The sequence below is a fragment of the Neofelis nebulosa genome, chromosome 4 (assembly GCF_028018385.1).
Source record: "Neofelis nebulosa isolate mNeoNeb1 chromosome 4, mNeoNeb1.pri, whole genome shotgun sequence".
Lineage (NCBI taxonomy): Eukaryota > Metazoa > Chordata > Mammalia > Carnivora > Felidae > Neofelis > Neofelis nebulosa.
Window position 1 is genome coordinate 126,392,859 of NC_080785.1, and position 26,687 is coordinate 126,419,545.

Below are 26,687 nucleotides of genomic sequence, written 5' to 3' on the forward strand. Positions count from 1 at the left end.
TACTTCAGATTCCATATCTCCCTCTCTCTGCACCCTCCCGCTCCCGTCACTCAATGCTCTGTCTTGCTCTGTCTCAAAAATAAATATAAACATTTAAAAAATTAATTATAGTGAGACAATGCTTATTCTGATATGCTCTTAGTGATTATTCAAAAGATGAAAAGGTCCCAAATTCATTCTAGATGGGACAAAACAAAACATAAACCTGAAAAGTCATTTCAAAGCAGTTTCCCTCAAACCTCTCATTTCCTTCCTTCCTTCCTTCTTTATTTATTTATTTATTTATTTATTTATTTATTTATTTATTTATTTATTTCCTTACTTTATTCAAATATTTTTCCTTCTCTTTCTCCTCCCCACATACATGGTGTTTAAGTGTTTAACGTTTATAGAAAGTAAACAACACTCATTCCTGCTCCTTATGTGAGGACTTTGAGTCACTTTAGGAAATGAAGTAATCGATTTGTCCCAACTCTCAGTACAAAGTGCTGCATTGGATACTTTGGTATCTCTTGAGTCTTCTAATTCTACAGCAGTGTCTTCGAACCTCAATTAGGTTTTAGGAATCAAAGAGGAATCATTTAAAAGGAATCCACATCCAAAGCTGTTGAGAATACCTGCAGTGATCTCCTAGGCAGTCTACACAGAGGAAGGAGCCCAGTCAGGGCTAGGGAAACAGATTTCCCCTTCATCAATCTTTTCCCCTTGGCTTTGAAGCTTCTGCTCTTAGGTCGCAAGGCATCTTGTCCAGAAGAGCTTTTCTCTAAAGCTAGTGACGTCTTATATATTCATCCTTTTTGACATATTCATTCATTCCACAGATATTTATTGAGTTTAGGTTCTATACCAAAGACACAGGGCATGCACAGACAGATTTGACAAAATCCCTGTCCTGGGAAAAGCTTCAGTGTAGGGCTATAGAGACCACTGGAGACAGGGGACAGCAAGGAATGAGAGTGCCCTAGAAAGGTCTTTATCTTGTCTATCTTGTCATGTCAGGAGAGCGTCTTCAAGGCTCCAGATATAACCCTGATAGCACTCTATACCATCTGCACTTCTTGTTTGTTTTAACCCCCTTTTCTCTCTCTCTCTTGACTACAAAGGCAGTCCTAGATCAGAAATAAAAATGGCATCCCTGCCTCCAGCCCATGACATTTTTACTGGCTCAGAAGATTCAATGCCAAAACCCAGATTTCTAGTTTTTCTGGAAATGTTTGAAGTTCTACAACCCTGTCTCAAGTTCTATCTTCCCACAAAAAAATGTCTACCTAAACTTGGAGTGACTATCTGGTTTTGGTGTAGAATTCACTCTCCAGACCTGTCTCATACTCTGGCAACCACCATATCTCCATATCTTATCATACATCATGCTTCAGCTGTCCTTTTTCTTTTCTTATAAACGTTTTTTAATGTTTATTTTTTGAGAGAAAGAGAGAGACAGAGTGCCAGCAGCGGAGGGGCAGAGAGAGAGGAAGACACAGAATCTGAAGCAGGCTCCAGACTCTGAGCTGCCAGCACAGAGCCTGACGTGGGGCTTGAACCCACAAACCATGATATCATGACCTGAGCTGAAGTCGGACACTTAACTGACTAAGCCACCCAGGAGTCCCTGTCCTTTTTTTTGCATGGCCTGTCTTGTTCATTTATGTTACTGGACTAGTAGGCTACGAATATGAGTTAATGACACATATGATCTGACAAAGAGCTCACTGAAACATTTTCCTATGTTCAGCACAGTGGCTCATGCAGGGTAGTATTCCACTGCACATCTGGTCACACGGTAACACGCACGGGTCATTCCAATAGAGCTACACATATTGCCTAGTCGTCCCTAGGTATACAAGGTTCTATAGTACAATGAAGCAAAATTTATTCTAAGTAGAGAAAAACACCTGTTTTGCTCTGTCTAAACTCTCATAGAAAACATGCCAGTGCTGATCCAGGATTTCTCAATCACATCTAGAACAGAAGGAAACCTCTTTTCTTTCTCTACAGGAACCTCTCTACATTTTTTTTTTTTCATGTGGAGAATTCATTTTGTCATGGGGCGAACACCTGTGTGACTATTTAAAAACCACAACACCAGGTGTGTGAGTATAAGTGTCTTTCTCTTTTATGTAATGCTCTTCTCACTGATTTCTCAGCAGGCTGGGTCAGGAAGAAGCTGCAAGCTGAATATAGAAAAAAAAGGTCTTAAAGGATTTTTTAAAATATGTCTATTACAAGTGCATGCACTAAATATGTTGCAGCAAAATTATACAAATAGGTCTTAAGTTTGTAAGATTCTTTAGTTTTTGCTGCCATGTGAAAATGTTTGGTATCTGTGAGTACCCAGTTGTAAGCTTACCCTAAGGAAGAGGATTTAGAAGACTTAGATTTGGAAGACGTTATACGGCAAAATATCTCAAAATATGAAACAAAAGAGATCTATTTACCTTTTGCTCTGTCTCAGGCTCTCCATTCCTCTTTTCCAGGAGATAGCTGCCCTAGGAAAAGCAGTTGGTTTGCATTCGATAGTGATATCCCCACCAACTTGTACAACTGAAGTTTTTTTAAGAGGATTTTTAGAGAAATCAGGAGCTGAGGCTAAAAACAAAATTAAAACCAAATTGTTAAGTTAGTCACTTAATTAACACGTGGTAACCTGATGGTGTAGTATACGAGACAGGATTTAAGGTTAACATGCAGAGCTTTTTTCAAGCTATTCTGCTCAGGTTGTTCTGGGACAAGTTACCAATTTAGCATCTTGGAGTTCTATTTTCATTTGAAAAATGAAGATGACAACAGATAATTACTTCAGAAATTTACTGAGGAGATTAAATGAGATAACATCTGTAAAGAACTCTAGCATAGTGCCTGGCACAAAGTATGTGTTCAATAAATGTAATTTATTTTTGTTTTGGTTCTAGTCATTGAAATAACAAAGGGCAATCAGGGCAGGGGAAGAACCAAGTTACAAAGAGCCACATTCTAAATCGTGTTTACAACAAAGAGGGTGAAGGTGGTCCCGTAAGAGAGAGAAGAAGAGATTTTAACCCTGATTAGGGAAATCATTAAATCTCTTCCAGTCAAGGTAACGATCCTAAATGGGAAATATAAAATATCACTGAAATAAAGCAGAAATACTCTATCACTTTGTCAGATTTATTCAGGCAAGCCTTTAACCAGCTAAATGGAAATACTCTGCCTTCGGTAGAAGCAGGCAAGCTGAGCAGATTTTTTTTTTTAAATGTCAGTTTCAACTTTGTCCCTACTCAATAAATGTTGAACAAATACCAATTCATGAGGGTGAGAAATTATTAGACTGCCTGGATGTATCTGAGTCTTTCCAGCTTCATGAATGTGGGAAGCCATGTGTCCAATCCTCACTCCTAGCTTGAAGTCTAAGTGGGCTGAAATTCTTTGAGATATGCCGTCTTGTTTCTGGGCATTTAAAGTATTGCTTCTCTTTACTGACTTGTGCATGCTTTTTCTATGGATCTCAGGCTTTAAGAGAACATCCTCAATTTAGGTTATTTTCAGCTTGTCATGAAGTCTGATAACACCTTCTCAGTTATTCACCATAATAATCATATTTTAAAATTTAGCCTTTTTTCCTCAGTGAAACTATAGGTTCTATGAAAGTAAAGATCACTTAAGTATTGATAATTATATCTTTACTACTTACTACACAATAACTTTTCAATAAATAGTAGTGATTGAAAGAATAAACAAATCAATGGCCATTGTCCATAAGCTTATGAAACCTTGTCTCTTTGCTTGATCCTTCCTCTCTCATTCCATTTCTTCCTACCATTAAGAAAACTTTGTGCTAAAAGAGACTGGTGGGTTGTTTGTTGTAACACACACCACTGAGAATATCATTCTTGAACTGCTTCTATCCCAAATTTTCCACTACAAGGACTCATCTTCCCAGCTTTCCTTGAGGTCTGGGTGGTCTTGTGGCAGGGTTCTAGCCATTGTCATAAAATGATTTTACTGTAAGGATGCACAGAAATTTTGTATTTTCTAATGAGAGGGATAGATTTGGTCACTTTTGTCCCTTCCCTCTCCTTCTCCCTTAAGTATGGATTTTATTCCTGTAGCTAGAGCAGTCACTCCCTCAAGGCTACAAGCATGAGGGAAAATTTAAAGGATAATATTATCAATCACGGTGCTGTGGTTCAGTTACCACTCCTGAAATTCTTGTTAAAAGATAAAATAAATACCTGCTTAAATCACTATAAATTGAGATTTTCTTTTCCTATTTTTTGTTTGTTAGCAGTTGAAACACTCCTAAAGGGTAATTTTGAGTTGTACTCAAACCATGTGCTACGATCAGCTTTGGAGGACCCTTGTTCTGGCTTGGACGTACTCAACAGCAGACTTCTCTGGAAGCACTAATGTATTGCTCAAGCAGAATAATGATTTTCACCCTGCCTTTTTTTTATAGTTAATTTAGACATTTCCCATTATTTCAAGGGAAAGCAATCTCTAATTTACAGAAAACTTGGGTTGATACTATGTATAATCATAGCTCACTAAAATGTCATTCTGAATTTTTCAGTTATAAATGAATGACTTACCTAATACTCTCAATTCTGCATTTGCATAAATTATCTGATATTTGTTTTCTGCAGCACACTGGTAGACACCAGAATCTGACACATTCAGCATAGTTATGATAAGTGTCCCATTTTCTATTTGAATTCTTTCCTAATAAAAGAAAAGCCACATAAAGATGTTAGTGTGTTAATGTAGGCACTCTCTTAACCAGAATACACTATTAAACATTGGTACATTTCTACAATATATGATATTTTGGTGCATGAGAACTGATGTTTATGAAGATGGAGCTTAATATACTGCAAGATTCCGAGCAGCTTTTTGAAGTTAAAAAAAGAAATATCCTTCCTATAATTTTAGTAGTTAGTATATTGTACGTTCTCTCATTTCTTTGAAAATTGGCATTGTCTGCATAGAATGTATGTTAACTCTGTTATATGGTATATAAAATAATTTGGATGATTCTAGCCTTCCAATTATTTCAGGAAATATGGCTAATAATAATGTTAGACATGAATATAATGATTAGAAATATCCTTGGCTTTCCATCATAAGGTCTCCCAAAGACCTGAAATGTGATGGCTCGGTAGTTCTAATTGGAGGAGCTAAATTCTCCTTTTCTGAAGCCTACCATATAGTATGCTGAAACAGCCAAATCTGTTACAGAGTCCCATTTGGAGTAGAGAAATACAATTTTGAGTGCACATAATGAAATAGCTTAATAGAGCAAATATAATTTTAAAAAAATATTTCAGTATACCTATTACCATCCTTTAAAGATAATGAAAGTAGTCTGGAAGAAACAGAAAATGTTCTATGCAAAAAGGCATTCAGGAAGAAAATTTCACTAAAACCAAAACAAAGAAGAGCATTATTTTCATCTTCTAAACACTAGATGTTCTTTGTGGCCCAAGCTGTGCCTACAAGTGCAAAGTAAAAGGGAGAATTAACACAATTATTTGGATGATGTGATGGGGGGGGGGGAAAGCCAATTTTGTCTCATTTTCAGTATACTGTACAATAAAGTATGCTCCAAATTGAAAAATGTGGATAATTGCCTCAGTTCTCCACATCCTATTGGTTTAGAGTCATTAGTTTTTGTAAAAGCCAGATAGTGGTTAATGTTTAAGAGCTTGGATTCCATAATCAGATTATGTTTAGAACAAATTCTAATATTTACTAGCTACTGTGTGACTTTGGACAAGTGACCTAACCTGTCTGAAACCAATTTTCTTCATCTATGGAAGAAATAATACTAGCATCTCTCTCATAAAATTGTCATGAGGATACAAAAAAAAAAAAAAAAAACGCATGGAAAAATATTTACATAGGACCAGGCTCATACAACAGTTTAGTGGATGTTAATTAAGACGGTGATGGTGATGATGATATCTGAATATGGATCTATCACTGAGTAGTGTGTGACCTTATGCAAGTTGTCCTCTCTACCCTTAATTTTTTCATTTGAAATATGGGGATAATATTAATAGCTACTTTGAGCTTATTTAAGTATTATATAAATTAGTGTATGTGAGGCGTATACTGCCTTTCCTAGCACCTACTAAGCATCCCATAAACATTAGCTGTTACTGGTAGTAAAAAAATTTCCCTAGGAGATTAGGTGAAATTTTAATATCAACATAGTTGCTTACCTCTGGAGTGAGGCGTTCACCATTCTTTAACCAAGTGTACCAAGGATTTGGCTTTCCACTAGCTTTGCATTCCCAAAACAAACTGTCATAGATAGACAGGTAAGTATTTTGGATTTTTTGTTCCCATTCTGGTGGGGCTGTTTCAAAAACAGATAAGAACAACTACTTGGCAAGTCAATTATCCAAAACATTGTGCAACATTCCAAGGACTATAGAAAGCAGAAGGACAAAGCTATCTGGGTCCAATTGTACTGAAAACACACGATTGAGGGAAGGGAAATGTAGAAGCCTCAATGTGGAACAACAGAAATCTTGTAAATATCAGTGGTCCTTCGGCATAAGATAAATGTTTGCCATTTGTCATTGTGATGTCCCTTTATAGCAACTTGGGAGTTGTAGGAAAACGTCCAAATGCAGAACAAGGCCAGAGAATAATTTCATGGTAAATATTAGTACATAGGTCAAGTTAGAAAATGTATACTAAATCAGAACCCACTGTGAGCAAAGGCCCATGATTATATTTGGTTTGAAGTAACTAAAAGGAAGTTTATCTATATCAGACATAATTACAATTCAATAGCTTGAAGCACAATTCAAACATGAGCCTTATCACATTTTAGGAGGATTAGAGTCCAATTTTTTTCCCCAACATAAAACTCTTGATAGGAAATGAGAACTTTCGAGTTTTATTTAAGCTCAGCACCTAAATTTAATCCTGGGCATCCATTATCCAAAACCTTATTTTGTAATATGACCAAGTTCTACATTGTACTGAGGCAAAAAAAAACCCAACTGGTTTAATTAACGTTAAAGTGTTATTTAGGTGTCAGGTAGTATTATCCTTACTATAATTCATAGAAACAGGTGGGGTGTAAATTAAATGTTCTTTCATAAAATGACAGGAGGCTGCCTGGCTGTGTCATTTATCCCTCTTTTATTTAGGTCTGTCCTCAGATACGTAGGAGTGAATGCAATTTCCTTCGGAATTGCAGGCTTTTATAAGCTAGATATGTAATTGCAGTTAATTCTCCCTCTAGTCATTTGTAGAGATGTTTGCAGGCATGTGAGATAACCTGCTCGAGAAGACATAGTTAAACAGAGAAGCCAAACTTTGAACCCTGAAAGCAGAGCCTAAGTTAAGGGGTCGTGTTCATTTTGCCTGTTAGGAATGCCAGCCCAAAGATAAGGCATCAGGAAGAGGAAGAGTCTACAGGGAAGGAAAGAGGCAATGCAAGGGTCAGTTATTAAGTTAGCCACCAAGATGGGCCACTGTTACTTGATCCTCTGTGAACTTCTAAGTGGTCTTTACAACTGCCTACTGAGGAAAAGGAAGAGGAAGTATTTATTCATTGGCTTCTGTCCACCGTCATTCAAGGTTAGTATAGATGTTCTATATTAGCAGACCCAGGTTGTGTGCACCGAAGTGCTGAGTAGGCTCTAAGAGAACAAAGAAAACTGAAGGAGGAAACAAGACGGACTTGGTGTGGCACCTGAGACAAGACTCTATCAGGTTATACCTACAAAACCTAGAGCTGGTGACTGTAGCAGTGGCTGGAGAAAGAAGTGTGACTGAGAGTCTTTGAAAGTTGTACGAGTATGTCTGACTTCCAGGGTTTTCCCATTGCAACATCTGCTTCCACTAAGATAAAAGGTCCTTCAGAGAGCTGGTCACTGAGAAGAAGGAATCATGATGTCTCACTGTAGTAGAAACTAAGCCTGGGATTACCACCTGTGGAAATCGGGACAACTTCCAGTTACAGAATATGATTATCACAGTTTTGAGGGACAAATTAAGGCAAGACTTAGATGAAGTAGATGTATGGATGAAAGTGAATCATGTTTCTGAATGTTATTAGCAAAATTTTATAATCTGTGAAGATTGTTGAGAAATTTTCTTAACATATGTTTGACCTGGGAAAAGAAATAAATACATATAAAATTCACATAGGTTATAAAAGTTTGAAATACATATGGTTTTAATGTTTAATGCAATAATTATAACTTTACAATGTATTTATTTTGTTAATACGTAAATTCTTTGCATGCTTCAGATTCTAAAGACCAAAGTTTTAAATCTTCAACAATGTAGGAAATGCATGAAACAAAAGGACCTAGGATTTCAGGTCAACTATATGGGCTTGGATTTTAGATTTTCTTTCTTTCCCTACTGAGTGATTATGGAAAGTCACTTAACTTCTCTGAATAGGTTTCATTTTCTATAATGATATTATTATAATGGTATCATTTTCTATAATGATGATACTTAAAGATTTCTTTTCGAGGTAATAAAGATGGAATATAGAAGAAAAGGGTTCTGAATTTAAACACCGCAATATAATAAAACCGTTTCTTTTCTTAAAATTATCAGGTATTATGCAATTCTCAGGTACTTGAGTCAATACTCTGCTCCTTTGGGAGCATGATAACAAGTAAATCAATAGGTTAATAAGAAGTATAATATTTATCTTATTGACCAATTATCTGTTATTATCCCACAAGGACCATTTGTACTCATTAAATAGCTAATGACAAATATTTCTACTTCTTACTATCATTAAGAATGACATGAATTAATATTTGTAAAATCTGCTGTGTAAGCTAACAGTTTCTATACGGAAAGCACTTTCTTATTGACTTCTGGTTTATAGATACCTTCATTTCCTGTTTAATCACTGGGCTATATCTTTGTCTACTTAATAGAAAAATGAAATCTCTATTAAAAACTAGCCAAAGCTTTTAATATCTTGGTGCCACCCAAAACTCCCAGTCACATCCTTACTATTTTATTTACAATGGATGCTAGATGTGAAAGAATGTTTTAAAAAATACCTGTATATATAGCTACAACTGTAGACGAATAATCAGCAGGATATCATATTCTATATATATAAAATAATACTTTTCATTCAAGGTTAAAATAGGAAATTCTAAAGGAAATGGAAAATAATATAATCAAAGCACAATTTACTCTCCCCACAGGATACTCAATTGCCATTCCTATGAGGTAATTACAATACCTTAGATTTTTCCAGTTATGAAAAAAATACATATTTTCCCCAATTACTTTATCATTGTTTGTAAACATGTCACACAGAAAGTATTTTTGGTCATGTGTAAATACAGTCTTAAAAAGCTCTCCAGTACTGATATATTAAATTTGGCAAAAATAAGTTAAGAATATCTTAAGGGCACCAAACATTTTGATAATTCTGGGGTATATTTTATGGTTTATTTTCTGCAAAAAAAAAAAAAAAGAAGCAAACTTTATGCAACTGTATATTTTGGCCTGAATAAAAGAAGACATGAAGCCAATTTTTACATAATATTTGCTTTCATTTGAGATTCTGGTAATTGAGACCAACATATATTTTAAGTGTAGTAATAACATTATTTTTCTATTATCTACATATGAACAGACAAAATCTGGGAAATAGAAACAAATACTGAAAACTACCATTCAGTATTATATTTCTCCTGTCAGTCTCTCCTTTTGTGAATTCTACTTAGGATTATAATTAAGATTGTCATGAGCTGTTGCTGAATGTTTTATGGGAAATATATTGAATTCTATGGTACTTTGTGTTATAAACTTTTATAGCTTTAATGTGACATTGCTGATACTTTCAAGGCAATTATAATAAATAATAGCAAGTAAAGACCATGATGGAATTAAAAGCGTATTTTAAAAATGGTCATGCCCACCTGCCCATCGGTGTATTAAGCATCCTAACCTACACATGTGTCTTCTTTATTTCTCCTATGACATTTTCCACACCATGCTAATGACCTTCACTATCTCCTATGAAGGATATTACCAAAAATTTCATATACTTTTTGAAATTCTATTAGCTTACCATAGAAAATGAGTTGACCCTTTGCAAGGTTTCTTCCTCGAAGGTTGCCTGCAATGCACTCATAGAAGCCTTCATCTTCCTGTTGAAAGTTCGGGATTTCAAGAATAGCTTGGGATTTGCTGTACTTGACTTTCCCTGGCAACGGGTTTCCATCCAACCTCCTCCAACTAATATCGGGGACTGGACTAAACAGTTATACCTCATTAGAATAGAAGATGATTTAGTCTTTACGACAGCAGGATAAATTAAGAGTGTCCTTAAGAATAACTCTCAAGGAAAATTTTCCAATCAATCTATTATGTTATGACTACTTTTCAGATCATGCAAGCATTCACCATTCACTCATCCAGCAATTTATAATACTTCTTAAGTGCCTGCTATGTGCAAATCATTGTGCTATTATCAGGAAATAAATCGATGAATAAAATAGATACATTATCTACCCTCATGTTGCTTAAAGACCGGCAGAGAAACATACAATAAATAAATAATAAAAAATAATACATTTGTAAATTGCAGTAACTGCAAAAAGGAAACAGAGTGCAGAAATAGGAACAAGATTTTATCAGTGTAAATATGGTGGTCAGGAAATTCTTTGCGAGCATGTGACATTTAAGAGTAGGCAAGCTTCTTCTATATATTATAGGTTTTAAGATTAAAATACAGATTGCTCTATAGCTAAATTGGTACTAATACATAACTGAAGACCTCTGTGATGAATGAGCTAGATTATCAAGCAGGACCAGTACTGTGTAATAGATCTATATAAATTGGGAGTATAGGTTTCATCATCCTCAAAAGAATGTACTCATTTATAACTTATCTAAAATGAAAACCAAAAATAAATAAATAAATAACGTAAAAGATAACTTTACATTGTACCATTAGAATTTGTGGAGTTCCTTTATTTATAGATTTAGCTTAATATCTTATGTCTAATATCTTTAGTCTAATATGAATATCTTTTAAAATAGCAAAATATATTTACAATATCTGAATCGAAGAGCTAACAAAGAGTGATGAATTTAGAAATTCGTGGTGAGAAAGATCTTACTTTTTACAGATATAATATAAAGAAATGCAGGCTACATGTAAAGTTATAGCAGGATTGTAAGATCAGTCCCTAATCTATTTACATTAACATCTTTCCTTTTCTACTGCCAAGTCATTCTTCTTTCCCTAATAGATTTCCAGATGATTTAAATGTTTCTATTCTAAATTTTTAAATTAACAATAATAATGAAAGTAAATCATTTTGCAAAGCCAAATTGTAAACTTTGTCAAAGATACAGGATTTCTTCAAGTTAACAAAAATAATGTGGGGAAACCACGTAATGAAATACAAAGTGGTTGACTACGAGGTGTGGCATTTGAGTAGTAAACAACTGAAGAAAATTGGTGATGGTGACTCAGTAGAGGATTCAAATAAAGCAAAATTGATCAAGTCCAAGGAATTTTTTATTGGCAAACAATGATGGCCCTTCCATTCAAATCAAAGACATAAACAACGTAGAAAGCCATACATGTGCTCCTATAGATTTGCCAGAAAACATATCCCCTAGTCAGTGTGTGATTTGTCTATTCTTCTCAGAATTAGTATATAGTTAAAAACGTGACTTGAATTCTTATAAACACACAAAAAAATAATTATTATGATACACTTAGTTTTTGTCTTTTTAAAAAGACTTTCCACTTACCACAAATTTAGGTTGACATTTTAGTAGAATGGCATATTCCTACCAACAATTAACCTCAGATAACTGGTTTTCTTATATATATTCATTTTATGGAATACAAAACTACAAATAAAAATGAAGTACTAGAAGAAAAATTATTCATATAGGAAGATCTTCACCAAGTCTGGTAAATTTTGTAGTATATGCCCTATCATCTAATTTTTTAAATATATGTTGTACATATGTGAAGACAGTAAAAATTATTATCTGTGAGTAGTAGGAATATTAATGACTTTAATTTTATTCTTTCTGCTTATCTCTATTTTCCATTATTTTTCTACAAAAGCATTGATTATCTATGTAATAAAAATTTCTAAGAAAATTTACTTACAAAGAGAAAAATAAATAGAGGCTCAGATACTTGTCTAAATTCATGATCCTTTCCCATTTTTTTATGACAGTGTACCTCTGAGGTTTATGACCAATACATGAAGAGTATTTAACTAAAAAAAGCTTTTAACTTAAAGCATTCAGACAAAACAAAATCAGTAAAGACTGAGTATTTCCCAGTTATATAATAGTTCTTTATTTTGATTATGAAAACAGAAGTCAATTTTTAACATAACTATCTAAATCTGAGTCAGTTTGGCATTTAATAAAAATAATTGTAATTATATCACAATAAATAGCTACTGCTTATTAACCACGAACTATGTGCCTGGTATTATGTATGGGTAAAACATGCAAAGATCATTTCATTTACTTTTCCTATAGTTACAGGGCGTAAATAGGATTTATTTCCAAGTTTCTTTGCCCTAAAAGCTATGTACTTAATCATAAGGCAATACAGACCCTACAGCTTTTGTAGGATCACCCACGGATTTGGCATTTGTGGTTTTACAGTAGTGGCTCTCCATTTTTTTTTTAATTTTTAATGTTTATTCATTTTTTGAGAGGCAGAGAAAGACAGAGTGTGAGTGGGGGAGAGGGAGGGAGGCAGGGAGGGAGGGAGGGAGAGAAAGAGAGAGAGAGAGAGAGAGAGAGAGAGAGAGAGAGAGAGAGAAGAGAGAATCCAAAGCAGGATCCAGGCTTGGCACCAGCAGCACAGAGCTGAACACAGGGCTCGAACCCATGAGCGGTGAGATCATGACGCTTAACTGACTGAGCCACCAAGGTGCCCCCCCCCGCCTTAAAAAAAAAATGTTTATTCAAGTGGCTCGCCATTTTAAGTGTCCAAATTAAGTTGGGGTAAAAAGAACAAGTCCCATCCATCCTAACTATTCCTACTTTCCACAGAAGAACTCAGTGATAGCACCGAAGTCTCTCTGGGTACGCTTTTTTCCCTTAATGGATGAAACGGCATATCCATAGAGATATACCTTTCCAATAGAAGTAATGCAGCAGAAAATGTCAGTACTCTAATTGTGTGCCTTCTGATCCCTTAGCCACCACAGATTCTGAAGTGCTATTACCCTCAACATTGAGTATCTGTATCTGTTTGTGACAACCACCCTCAAGCTGCTGTAGCTAACTTTCCCTTCAAAGAGGTGAAAGCAGCTAGGTATTTACATATCCCCAGGGACAGCTATCAATCAACAACTGACTAAGTGCTGTGATACAAATATTCTATCTTCCCTGCCCCTGCTGGTGGGCCATCTCTCAGGTGTGAGTCTCTCCAGAGCTCCCATACAGGACTGAGGCAAATTTAACTTCCATGACATTTTGCTTGATACCATACCCTGCTTGGCTACTCTTCCTTCCCTGTCCCACTTCTTCATTCTCCCATGGGTTCTTTCTAAAAACTCTTCTAACCAACCACTTGCAAAAAATTATCCTTTCAAGGTCTGCTTCTTGGAAAACCAATTTAGTAGAATTCCCAATATGCTCTGGCCTTGTTCTACTTTAATTATAACATCGATTTTAAGGAAGCCTTAAATAATTCTCAGTATGGTATGGCTATTAGACACACATAGAAATGGTATTCTGAAGTATTAAACAACAGTGGAATACAAGACCAGAACTAAGCAGTAGAATCCTAGTGGAAAGCCATGGCTGTGGAACATACAAGGTCTAATTTACACCAGAATAATAGCAAAAGGCAAGGGATGTAGAAATGTAGAAGAGACACAAGGCTGAACACAGAGATAAGTTTCTCACATAAAAAAGAACATCTTTTTTTTTTTTTTTTACCTCATTTGGGGGTGGAGTGATAAATCTTCTCCCACAAACCATTTAATTAGGGAGATTATAATATAATCTTCTAATGTAAGATTATTCAATTTTGAAGAAGGGTATAAGAATTAGAGTCCTAAATTCTCAATCACAGTGGATCCATATTTGATTGGGTCATTGGTTGGTTTCTGTCTGCATTTTGATTTTCCTTTGAAGAGCCTCCTAACTTTACTTCATCTGATTTGAATTGGAAGCATTAGACCTCTGGCTTCAGGAGAGAGCACAAGATAAAGGTCTTGCCATTAGAAGCAGATGCACCATAGTATCTGGGGTTGGTCAATTATGAGAACCAAGACAACCAATCAGAGAAAACAATACTCAATTCTGTGAATGTTTTTGGAAGAGCTGTCGAAAAGAGAATCGTTTTTTTCACTGTGGTTTGCTCAGACAGAATAGAAACTTGGAACTTCTAGGCAACAATTTCCTTCCCACCAAATGGAGCAAGTATCTTTGAAAGCTAAAGCTACTACAAAGGCAAGAATCTTGGGATTCTTCACATGCCTAGATCAAGTCATGCCTGATGCCCCCCCCCCAAATCTCTCTTTGAACATTTCTGTAAGTCAATACATTTCTTTTTCTTTTTTTCGGCTTAAGCTTGTTTGAGTTGTTTTCTTGATGCTTTCAACCCTCTCCCCTCTGCCCCAACAAAAGACATGACAAATAGATTCTGATGCCTGGATTTAGATGCTGTGTGACTGAATTATACAAAATGGTGGATTGCTGGTGGATCCTGGGTGGCTCAGTTGGTTAGGTGTCTGACTCTTGATTTCGGCCTAGGTCATGATCTCATGGTCTGTGCTGACAGTGTAGAGTCTGCTTGGGATTCTCTCTCTCCCCCTCTCTCTGCCCCTCTCCTGCTCATGCATATTGTTCTCTCTCTCTCTCAAAATAAATAAACTAAAAAAAAAAAACAATATGGTGGACATTACATTTTAAACTCCATACATTAGAATTCTCACGGCAACTACACTATCAAAAAAATCACTCAAATATTTTAAAAGTTTTTTTTTTAAAAAAGAAGTCTTATCAACTGTATTTTGTGACTACATTTCATGTTAAAATTACTAATGGGAGAAAAATCAAACAGTTTTATAAGAATTCACAGTTACTAATTAAATGCTGAGATTTTTTTTCAGATTTGTTATGTCACTGCTAAATGTGAATGCCATGATCCTCCTGATTATCACTGGTAATGTGATATATAGAGACAGAGAGAATAAGTGCAAAACACAGATTACATAAAAATACATACGCATTTTAATCAAAAGTTCCCATTTTGTCCTGAAACTTCTTATGAAGACACTAAATGAACTGCTTTAGATTTCACACCCTCTGTCTTTTCTAAAGGCATCCCAAATGGACAGTGGGTGGGAAGAACTGGGATCTACAAAAAATGAAATTATTTTAGTAATGAGTCTAGTTTGTTAATGCAAGCTCACTTTTCTAAGACATACTGTGCTATGTAAATAATAATAATTATAATAATGAAGCTGTCATAATAGAATACTATTTATGCAGTACAGAGCAGAATACAGCTCTTATCAGCTCCTTATCAGCTATATTTTGTTCCACCTTATAAACATGAATTTTCTCATTTGTGGAATGGGGATTAATAATAGTACATAATTCACAGGATTTTGTGAGGATTAAATGATACAATCCATGTCCCATGTTCAACATGCTGTTTAGCACATATTATACACTACATTTGAGTGTTAATGATAAATTAAGAGAATCATTTTAAATCATCATTATGTTATTGTTATCATTTCAAAAGGAAAAATCCCAGCTGCTATTTATTTATTTTCTGTTCTCTGTTAAGGACTCCATTCACTATGCATTCAACATAAATTGATTTATGAACCATTTGTAAATTAAAAATAGATCTCCACGCTGTCAATGAAACAGGTACACAAACATACCCATATGACTCTAGAAGTAATTTCCTGCTTCTCAGTGCTTTATATATAGGCTGCTAGGATACTGTCCCGGATCATAGGGGTCATGCTTATTTCCTCACCCTGAGGGCAGAGATCTCTCAGGTGAGATACTACATGTTTTGCTGTGAACCACCTTTGTTTTCCAACATGGTTAATCATCTAAGACCATGGTGGGAGGGAGGAAAGGAATTATACAGAGTTCTCCAAAGAGAAACAAGGTCCTGTGTAAGATACCTGAGCATTTTTGTGAATATTAATACTCATTAACTGAGTGCTTACTATGTACCAGGCATTGTGACAGATGGCTTCCATTTGTCATCTAAGCTAAATACTCAGCTGGCAGCTGTTAACAATTCTAATTACCTTTTTGGAATGGAATTCCCGTTGAGACAGGTAATTTCTCTTAAATTATTGCCTGCCAATTCTCCTCCACTTAGACTTCCAGTACAGGCTAATTTATTGTGATTCACCTTCCAATTCTTTGAGTTACCACCCATTCAATTATAAACACTAGTAGACTACTTCTACTGTGGATTCAGCATTCTCCCTAGGATCTACCTAGTTTGTCCATGTCGGTGATGTTAGTGATGCAATATTCACTGGCAGTTCATCCTAGTTTAAAATAAGTGGTCTATTTAAAATGCATACTTTATAAATATAAATACATGAAGAACGCCATGGAGCAAGGGAGATCTTTGAGGGGTCTTCAGAATGGAGATTATCGTTAAATCTCTTGAAACTGTGCTGTTACAGAAGGGAAGTCAAAATACATGGTGCTGTCATTATCCTAATGGCAAAGATCAGCCATATCTGGCAACATTTTGCTTTTAGCTTCAATCCCTCGTCGTCTTTTTTTTTTTTAAAGTCTTCCCAAATACAATGTAGAAATTTAGCTTGGATATAAAGCTCAATAAATAAAACCAATCTGAAGCAACTCTCTTATCCAAAGTTTCCTCAGACCATAGGTGATGCGCTCACGAGTCTTGTATTTCAAAAGGAGCATTGCAAAAGCCTTTTCTGATTTGGTTACTATTTGCTAAATCAAGTTTCCTGAAATTTCACACTAATGAAATACTACCAAATAATAACAGCAAAGTTTTTTCTCTCTTTCTTTGTTCCTCTGCCCCTCTGGTTTTGTGCTTCTTAAATAAGCATTGCCATAAATAAGGACTTTTACTCCATTCTCTCTCGTCATTATGCTTTTACTGAGAGAGCATCCTATTAATTTTATCTGAAGATGGAGTATACATTTGTTAACCATCTGGCCTCGTTCCAACCTGAATTGGAAGTTAAATTAAAGCTCTTCACACACTACTAGAAACTGTGCTTCAATTCTATACTATTAGCCCATAAATAGAATTTTCATTACTAGTGCTATTTGAGAAAGTTTATATTTCTCCCGTGGATTTCTTAAACCTCATTATCCACAGCTTAAATCCAGGCTATCCTAAGTTTTTAACTAGAAACTGGTACAGAGAACCAGTTTCCTAAGATGCTTATATTTGGGATTATTCTTAACTTGAACCTCATTTCAGAAAATCCTGTCAGTGGCCATTTTTAATCAAAGACAGTGAAGCAGAATAACAAAACCAGCAAAGAGTGCCTTTGTTAAATTTTCAGACTGTTCAGCTAGCTACTTTCATTTCCACAACTTGAAATATTCATACAAAGAGCTTGGAATGTAGGATTGTCCTATGGGGATACAATGTGGATATGTTCATGAGTTCTGTAGAAAAGCAATCTCAGTGTTACAGAAAAAGGAAAACTTTTTTGTTTTCAGTGATCTAAATGCAGTCATGATCCTGTTCTACTGGTCAGTGTCTATGCCAGGTTTCTCCGAGGGAAAAATTTTATGGTATGTGTGTATTCATCTGGTATTTGACAGTACAGTTGCTGCAGCCAACTGAAAAACTACAAACGGTTTAGTCATAATAGCAATGGTAGCAGAGTGGTACTTGCATGTAGGGTAAAAGGACACAGGCAGGTTTTATGTGACTGAATGCAAATTGCCCAATTCTCTGAGCCTCCGCTTTCTCGTATAACTAGAGATAACAATGGGTACATAAAAGGCTTCTTGAGAAGATCAAATAAGGAAATACGAGAATCCACTGTGAAATACAAAGTTTGAACCACAAACAAGGTTTACTAAATTTCCTTATCACCATGATCATCATCACATAGGGACAAGAAGGCTCTATTATTTAAAGATTCCCTAAGAATTTTATTGCCATTTTCTATTCTTTTTAACTAAAGTAAAATAAGTACTAATTTGCACGTGAAACATAAACTAGAGACCAGCATTCCAAGGTGAAAATGATACTGCATTTGGAAGTTAATTAACAGCTTGTCCATAATGTTTTGTCAATACATAATATTAACCCTAAATAAATACTTCTCTGATTGTGTGAACATTATGCTGCTCTAAAGTAAAGTAAATGACACTTCAGTTAAGGTATGTGAGGTTGTGGAAGCCAAATTTATAGGGCTTGATTTTAGCTCTGATCATAACCATATGCTTTCATATAAAGACATAAAGGAAACATTACATATGGTATGCTAATATATCATCATCCTATCATTAATATATGCAATATGTATTGAACACATATTATATGCCTGGCACTGTGTTAAGTGCCTCAGTGAAACCATTATAACCATACTGTTTGACACAGGATTACTGTTATCCACAGTACAGAAGTACACAAGGAGACTGGGGCGGAAAAAGGCTGGATAACATATCCAGTATCACACTGTAAACTTAAAATAAAAAGGTATTTGAACCAAAGTGTGTCTTTTCATAGAGACTGAGCTCTTCATCATGTTTTCCTTCTCCTGCATCAATTAACCAGATACAAAACAGGTTATCAAATTAGGATGTATTAGGATGTGCTTGGAAAATTTTCTTTATCTAACCAGTGGATAGAGTTCCTTTTGTCCAAGGTTCAGAAGATGAAATGATAGAATTGTTTGTTTGTTTTTTTTAACATATTGAGATACCTCCAGATTCCAATAAAGGTTGTAGAGAATGGTTTCAAGGTCAGCTGGAAAAAAGGAAGCAAGTAACTTCTTTTCCTTCAGTTCAATACCATTGTGGATTTGATGTCTCCCTCATGCAGTTGCCAACTATTTAAAAAGTAAGGAATGTAGGTCTCCTAGGACAGGTGGTGATAGACTGAGATGGGAAGATGACGAGTTGCTTCCAGAAGCACATATATTCTTCTTGGATGAGTTTTAGAGCCTTCAAATTAGTTTAATTTTAGAAACAGCACTGTTAAACTCCACTTTATGGTTTTTGGGGGAAAAAATGAAGGAGTGTTTGACACTGGATTCAGAGTATGCACGTAAGATCAAAAGAGACCCAACTTGTAGGCTGGGTCCCTGGTCTGTGAAAATGGCCCCTTTACAAGTACTCTTCAGGAGAACAGGGCAACACATTTCAGAATACTTAGCTTTTTAGGTTCCTTTTATCCAATAATTCTAATTTTCTGAAAATATACTGAGGAAGTTCTCATGGGCATGGGTAAAATACAGCCACAAGAGTATTCCTTACATCATTATTTGTGGCAACAAAAGTGGTAACAAAACAAAAAGAAATATAGTGTCTACCAGGAGGAGGCTGGATGAAAATACACATTCAAATGTCCTCCTGTCATCACAAATGAGGGTAAAGAAGGCATTTAAGGACCTGCAGATACATTCATACTTTATGGCTTTAAGATTTTTAGAAAACATTTTACAAAATAATGTATGTACACATGAACAACATAGTATATAAAAGTAGTATAGGGTTATAACCCAAAGTATAAAATAAATATTCACTGATCAATACTGATAAAAATAAATGAATAAATGGGCAGGGAAATATGACAAATCTCCCATGCAGAGGAATGCCAAATAAAGTATAAGGATTCAGTACCTTAAAGGAGGTGAAGCACAACTACCTATTCATTAAAATATGGATGGTGTGTGTATACTGACCTCCTTCCAAACAGTCAATATGGAAAGAGAGAAAAATAAGTACATTTACAGTGCAGAATCTTAACAAAAACTCCATCAGCCAAGTGATGAAGGCCAACATCAGCAGTTATAAGTCATTGTGGAATAGTAACAGTGATACGATGTGGTGAAATGGCACTTTGACTTGGTGTTCTTCCCCAAAACCCATAACCTCAGTCTCAATATGAGGAAAGTATTAGACAAATTCCAACAGAGGGTAATCCTACAATGACAATGACCGTTGCTCCTCAGAACTGTCAAGGTCATCAAAAACAAGGCAAGTCTGAGACACTGTTACAGCAAAGAAGAATAGGGAGACCAAAAAATCTCAATGTAAAATGGTACCCTATATGGAATCTTGGAATTAAGAAAAAAAAGACATTAGACAAAAACCAAGCAAATTTGAAGCATGGACTCCAGTGAATAAAAGTCTTGGTTCATTAATTGAAACAGATATGCCATATTAATGCAAAATGTTAGTAATAGGGGAAAATGGGTGGGGTTATATGGGATTTCACTGTTCTATCTGCTCAGTTTTTCTGTTCTAAAACTGTTATTCAAAAGTCTATTAATCAAAGGAAATATTGGTGAAAGAAGAAAAAAAGAAGCAAGAACCTCCTATTTTCCAGAAATACAAAGGACCCCTTAAACAACAGCCTAAAATTAGCTCTACCAAAGGAATTGAGAGTGACTCCCTCTAATCTCAATTGAACAAAGGGCAGCCTGAGGAAAAGATAATCAGTCAGACTCCCAGAGTGAGTATCCTTGACTCTTTCTTCACCAAAAATTTGTAAGTAAAGAGCAGATCCCAAGAAAAATGTGTCATCATGTGTTGTTACACCCATTCTATTTTCAGCAGCCTGCAAACTCCACAGGGCTTTCATGTAATTTTCTTTATTTCCCTGGAGCCTAGCCTGGTGTCTGTGGCTTGTAGAATTCCTTCTGACTGGCTGACTAAATAAATGAAAGAATAAAGGAATTAATGATTGAATGTGGCATTCAAAGCATATTTGCTGAGTTAACAAATACCTGTGTTCAATTTGCCAAATGAGTGAGGGAATGACAATAACCCTTATACATGTTATTGAACACAGAACTTTGAAATGGTAAAGGTATTATTCTGAGCAAGTCCTTGAGGATTATATTAGCACAAAAATATAATGCATGGGGTGCCTGGGTGGCTCAGTTGGTAGAGTATGCAATTCTTAATCTTCAGGTCATGAGTTCAAGCCCCACAGTGGCTGTAGAGGTTACTTAATTAAAACAAAACAAAACAAAACAAAACTAACAAACAAAAATGTGTTTATGCATATGTAATGTGAATATATAATGTTATGTGTATGTGTATATATAATGCAAATGTATATATGTGTATATATAATGTATGTGTATGTACACACACACATAAATATTTATATATATATGTGTGTATATATATACACATGCATATACACATGTATATACATGTATATTTACACATGTATATACACATGTATACACACACACACACACATATATAAAATGCAGAGATCCTTTCTCTCCTGTGTGTTCCTTTTTACCTCCTCAGTTAAAGCAGCACTGACAATTACCATAATTAATAAAATTGTTAGTATTTATTGATTACCTCTTATGGGCCAGGAACTTTGGTATGTAAGTAGATAAGTTTAATAGTATTTCCAGTCCTTACAATAATTCTACTCTATCTATCATTCACCTATCTATCTATCTATCTATCTATCTATCATCTATCATCTATCATCTATCTATCTTCTACCTAATTTTACCTTTGTTTTACAGATAAGTGAACTCATCAGAGTAGTCCAGCTATTCACAGGGGAATTTAGAACTTAAACACTGATCTTTTTGATTTCAAAGTCTACACTTTTTCCAGAAAGCAATGTTGTCTTGAAATGTTAGTGAATCCACTAATAAGTCATTCAGTCCTAGGGTGAGTGCATGTATATGTGTGCTTGTTGAGGATTAATGTCCTTCAATTTTTGAAAGATTGGCTTGAATATTTGTCAGTTCTCAGATTTGCATGCACAGCAAAGGGGGGGGGGTAGTTTATGAAGTTTACCATAGAATTTACCAGAATTTTCAATTTACCTCAAACAACATAGTATCACAATAACATGCAAAGCAATTAACAAGCACCTCAAGACTAGGTCTCAGTGTGGGGCAAATGGGACAAAACATACATGGAATAATAATATTCTGCTCTCCAGCTACTCAATTCAATGAGGGGAAAAAAAGCCAACTTACTTACAAGTCATGCAATTAGGAAAATTTTACGATACTTCTTTGATTTCTTTTAAAGCAATTGTTAAAGGCCTAAAAAATGTAAACGCACCTAGTTTGATTTGAAAATGCCATTGTCCTCCTGAGGTTCCATAGTGACCTTTCTTTGGTATAATTTACAATGATATCCATATGTGTAAGAGAAAAAAGTAAACAGTAGATAGCTTCTCTGTCATCTGAAATTTCTGGAATACCTAAAAACATCTTGCTGAAACTTCAGATTTATTGCTTAACATTAATAGCCAAGCTGGGTATCTTTTCCTTCATAAATTAGAAAAAAATAAATAAGATATACATGTCTACATAAATATAGTCCTGTGTGAAGGCTTCAGAACACATAGAACATTCAGTGCTGCTACTAATTTTATTTACATTTCTGAGCACTAACAGCAATGTTTCTAAATTAAGGTTAAAAAAGAAGAAGAAGGAGGAGGAAAATGTGTTTGGTTGTTTCTAAGAGAAGTATTAGAGTTATGAGGGATATCAGTTTAATTTCTTCACTAAGAGCAAAGGCCTATATTTTCCTAAAAGGAGACACTAAAATCTATCCGTCAATCATACTACATTTGCATAGCACCTACAAACAGAGTTTCTTAGGGTGTTTCACAATATAGTTAATTTGCAGCTTAGGTAATTAAGAGTCTGCCATGTTGAACAAATGAGACAAAGCTGAGACTTGAAAGCTGTGATCACGTCAGTTCTGAAACCCCAACATGGAAAGTGAGTTACACATCCCCAAAGTCTTAGCAATTAAAGTTCAAGCAGGTATCTCAAGTTCTGTCTTAACTCTATATTCATGCTAGTCTATGGTGTTTTAGGATGGTCAGATTCTATGAGTCAACACTCGAGTCAGCTTTCCCTAGACCTCACTCTCTAGTCACCCTGCCTGCCTGATGGCAGCAGTCTCCCACATGGGTTTCTGTCACTGAAACTATGTTTTCTGTTCCATCTCTAATCATCTATCCCAGATTTTTATAAATGGTAGATACTGCCATCATCTCATACAAACCCATGGGGGGAATGCTCCTCAGTGGACCTGATTCATTTTTGGAAACACTTCTTGCCTCTTATTAAAAATCGCCTGAATTTTAAAAAAGGTTATCTTTTTATTTATTTTTTAATTTTTAATATATAAAGATAAGGCTCACTTGTTGCTGAAATGTTAGTAATTACAGAGACTCTAAATGGGAAATACATCTATAATTCCATTCCTCAGACAAAATCTTTAAATATTTTACTGAAATTTTTCAAGACTTTGTGAGGAAAACATTTATAGAATTGGGGCTAACTGCCTCTACCCACAGGGAATAAATTCATATATTAAAAGATAATTTAATGTAAATATCAAATGGCTATGAGTGTGAGTTTTGAAGTCAGAATCAGTGAAATTTACATTTCAATTCCAGAGTTAAATTTATGTTGATTTAGACACTTAATTTCTCTAAACTTCACTGCATTCACCTTCACAATTAGCATTAAAAACAATACCTGGCTTCTAGCTATGTTCAAATCACTGGGACTTTATTTACCCTCCTACTGGAAACAAATGAAAACCTGGACAATTACATGAGGAAAAAACCTGATCCCAGAAACAGAACAATGGACAGCACAAAACTGTGATCCCTGAAGGAGGGGAAATACATGAAGCAAGCCTTTGGTATCTTGGTTTTTCTATCGACAGGCCCTTTCCAGAGGAAAGAATCAGGAAGGGGAACCTAAATAGGGCATTACTGTTTCACTGAGTTCAGGAGACACATGAGGCCAAAGCGACTGGATTGTACAACAGAGTATCAGAGAGGATGGGATTAATGAAAAGAAAGTGCACAAGTGTATCACATGGGACTGAGCATACAACAATTTTCAGAACTCAAACAGGGCTGTAAGACAGCAGATTTCCTCCAAGCTATAGAAGAGAAATTTAATAAACACTGGAGCATTCAGTAGGGGCATGCATCTTACTAGTTAACTAGCCTGAGACTAAAGTCTACTCTATAGCTAGCTAGGCTTCATAATAAGCCACAGAAAGATCAAGCAGATTTATAGTAGCTTATATCCTGTCAATAAAATCTAGTATTTTAAATATGCACCACAATATGGCATATAACAACATAACATTATGTCTATAATTCAAGCTAAATTACCAGATAACCTAAAAAGCATAAAAATGAGAATCATGACTAGGAGAAAAATAAGTCAACAGAAATAGATTCATAAATTACAAAGATGATGGAATTAGCAAGCAAGGACTTTCATATTATCAGTTGGGCTCTGTAAAACAGCAGGGCATTATACCTGATAGAATATGCAGACTCAGGCTCTACTTGAGAAAGAGTCTCTATGGAAAACCAAAGACAGCAGGGGAGACCAAAGACAATAGAGAAAATGTTACCTTCTGACACCATAGCTACAGGAAACAAAGGTGGTAAACAGTAAACACAGTTTAACTCCTTGCTAGATAAACCTCACCCTAAAATCTAGTTACTTCAATTCCTTGTAACTGATAAACCTCATCAGTGGTTCAACAACAACAACAAAAATACAAAGCAAGTTGATAAGCAGTCTTCAGAGACAAAAACAAGCAAGGGAACCATACTCAAACATGGCAAATATTTTGGGATTATCAGACTGGAAATTTAAAATTACTATGATTAATGTGCTGAGGGCCTTAATGGAAAAAAAAGAAAGCAGACAGCATAAAAAAACACATTATTAATGTAAGCAGAAAAAAATGAATTTGTAAGAGATAATCAAAAGAAAATGCTAGAAAGAAAAACCATTGTAATACAAATGAGAATTCTTTTGATGGACTCACCTGTGGACTGAATATAGCTGAGGAAAGAATAAGTGAACTACAAGAAATATCAGTAAAAGTTTTCCAAACCAAAACACAAAGAGAAAAAAATAATGAAAAACTAAAAAACCCACAAACCCTCAGAATATCTAAGAACTGTGGGCAATTATAAATGGTGCAACAGATGTCTACCAGAAATACCAGAAGGAGAACAGAGAGGAAAATGAATAAAAGAAATCGTTGAAGTCATGATGGTTGGGGATTTTTCAAAATTAACAACAGCTACCAAGTCCTAGTCGCTGGAAGTTCAGAGAACACCAAGCATGATACAAGTCCCAAAAACTAGCTACACACTCAAGAGGAGGAATATTCCATGGGGAAAGAGGGGATATCATCTAATTATGCAAGTCTGCATGTACTGCTTTCCAAAAACATGTCACAAAAAACAGTAAGTATTTTAGGAACTGTCTTCGGTTCTAAAAATGAAAAACTTAATAAGAATAAGAGATGACATTGACCTTTCTTTCCCCCTTGTATCCACCTATTCACCTGATTTCCTCCCTCCCTCCCTGTCTTCTTCCTTCCCTTTCTCTATTTATCTCTCTTATTTACCAAAATATGTAAATCCTTGTTTAAATGAATATATAGTTGATAGCAAAAAAGCATTCACTAGTCATTTAACAAAAGTGTTTAGAAAGAGTGTTAATAAGAAATAGAACTTGGATTTCATTCCTCCCCAGATTAGCTTTGCTCAGTTTTGTGTTTATCGGACATCTTACAAAGTGTGGCATCTCAGAAAGTGAACAAGGAGATTCAAACTTACTTGTACAAAGTAGTCCCTATATTTGGAAAAAAAATAACTAAACCCAAATGCGGCACGGCAATATATTCATGAAGAGATGTCAGAGAATATGATCTATAATTATCTTTCAGTAGAGTTTCTAAAAACACTTTGTAATAAACGTGCAAATATAGATTTATAATTTAAGAATCAAAGGTTTGATTTTAAACATTTTCAGTTTGTTAATTCTGCCTATCACATAATTAATTTTCAAGAGAATGTATTGTTTTTTATGTTTATTAATTTGCAAATTTTTAAAAGTTGGTAAAATATTTGAGAGATATCAAATTTTATAAGGGACCAAAAAGCATTCTCAGTATGTTTGCCCTAGTTCAACTGCAATGCAATTTGCTCTCTGAAAACTGCTGGCAAGCATATATAAAAGTTCTTTTTGATATACATATGTATAATTTTGCAAAGTATACAAAAATTTTCATATAGATTTTGTCTATCTGAAGAAATGAGAAATGTATCTACACTAAAATTACACAAAGCATGTGTTTCTTATACTGGATATTTTAACACTATCACTATGACCCAGAGGATGCTTTGGACTTTCTGTTTTAACCCCAAGGACATAATCATAACATAATCAAAACATAATGTCAACATTGATTAATTTTGTCACATAAAATCTTATGGAGTATACTCCATTAAATGAATTATTTCCTTGACAATTTTCTATGAAGTGCAGTTAAGTAATCTTCATCATTTCCCATTCTTCTTAATTTTATTTCCTCTGCAACAAATCTTTTATGTATAAACTTAACAATGAACGTACCATTTATCCATCAAGTTGTTTCTGGACATACACATGAGATTAAACATTTCAAGAGGGTTTTTTTTAACCTATTATTTTTCC

General features: G+C 34.9%; 1 protein-coding gene across 1 annotated transcript in view; it reads right to left on the reverse strand.

Annotated features, from left to right (window-relative positions):
• Nucleotides 1-26,687, reverse strand: part of CNTN6 (contactin 6) — a 292,083-nt gene that overhangs the window by 72,901 nt on the left and 192,495 nt on the right. The window contains 4 exon segments of the mRNA XM_058726191.1: nt 2,436-2,586; nt 4,566-4,695; nt 6,198-6,334; nt 10,052-10,236. Coding sequence (XP_058582174.1) covers nt 2,436-2,586; nt 4,566-4,695; nt 6,198-6,334; nt 10,052-10,236 — 603 coding nt within the window.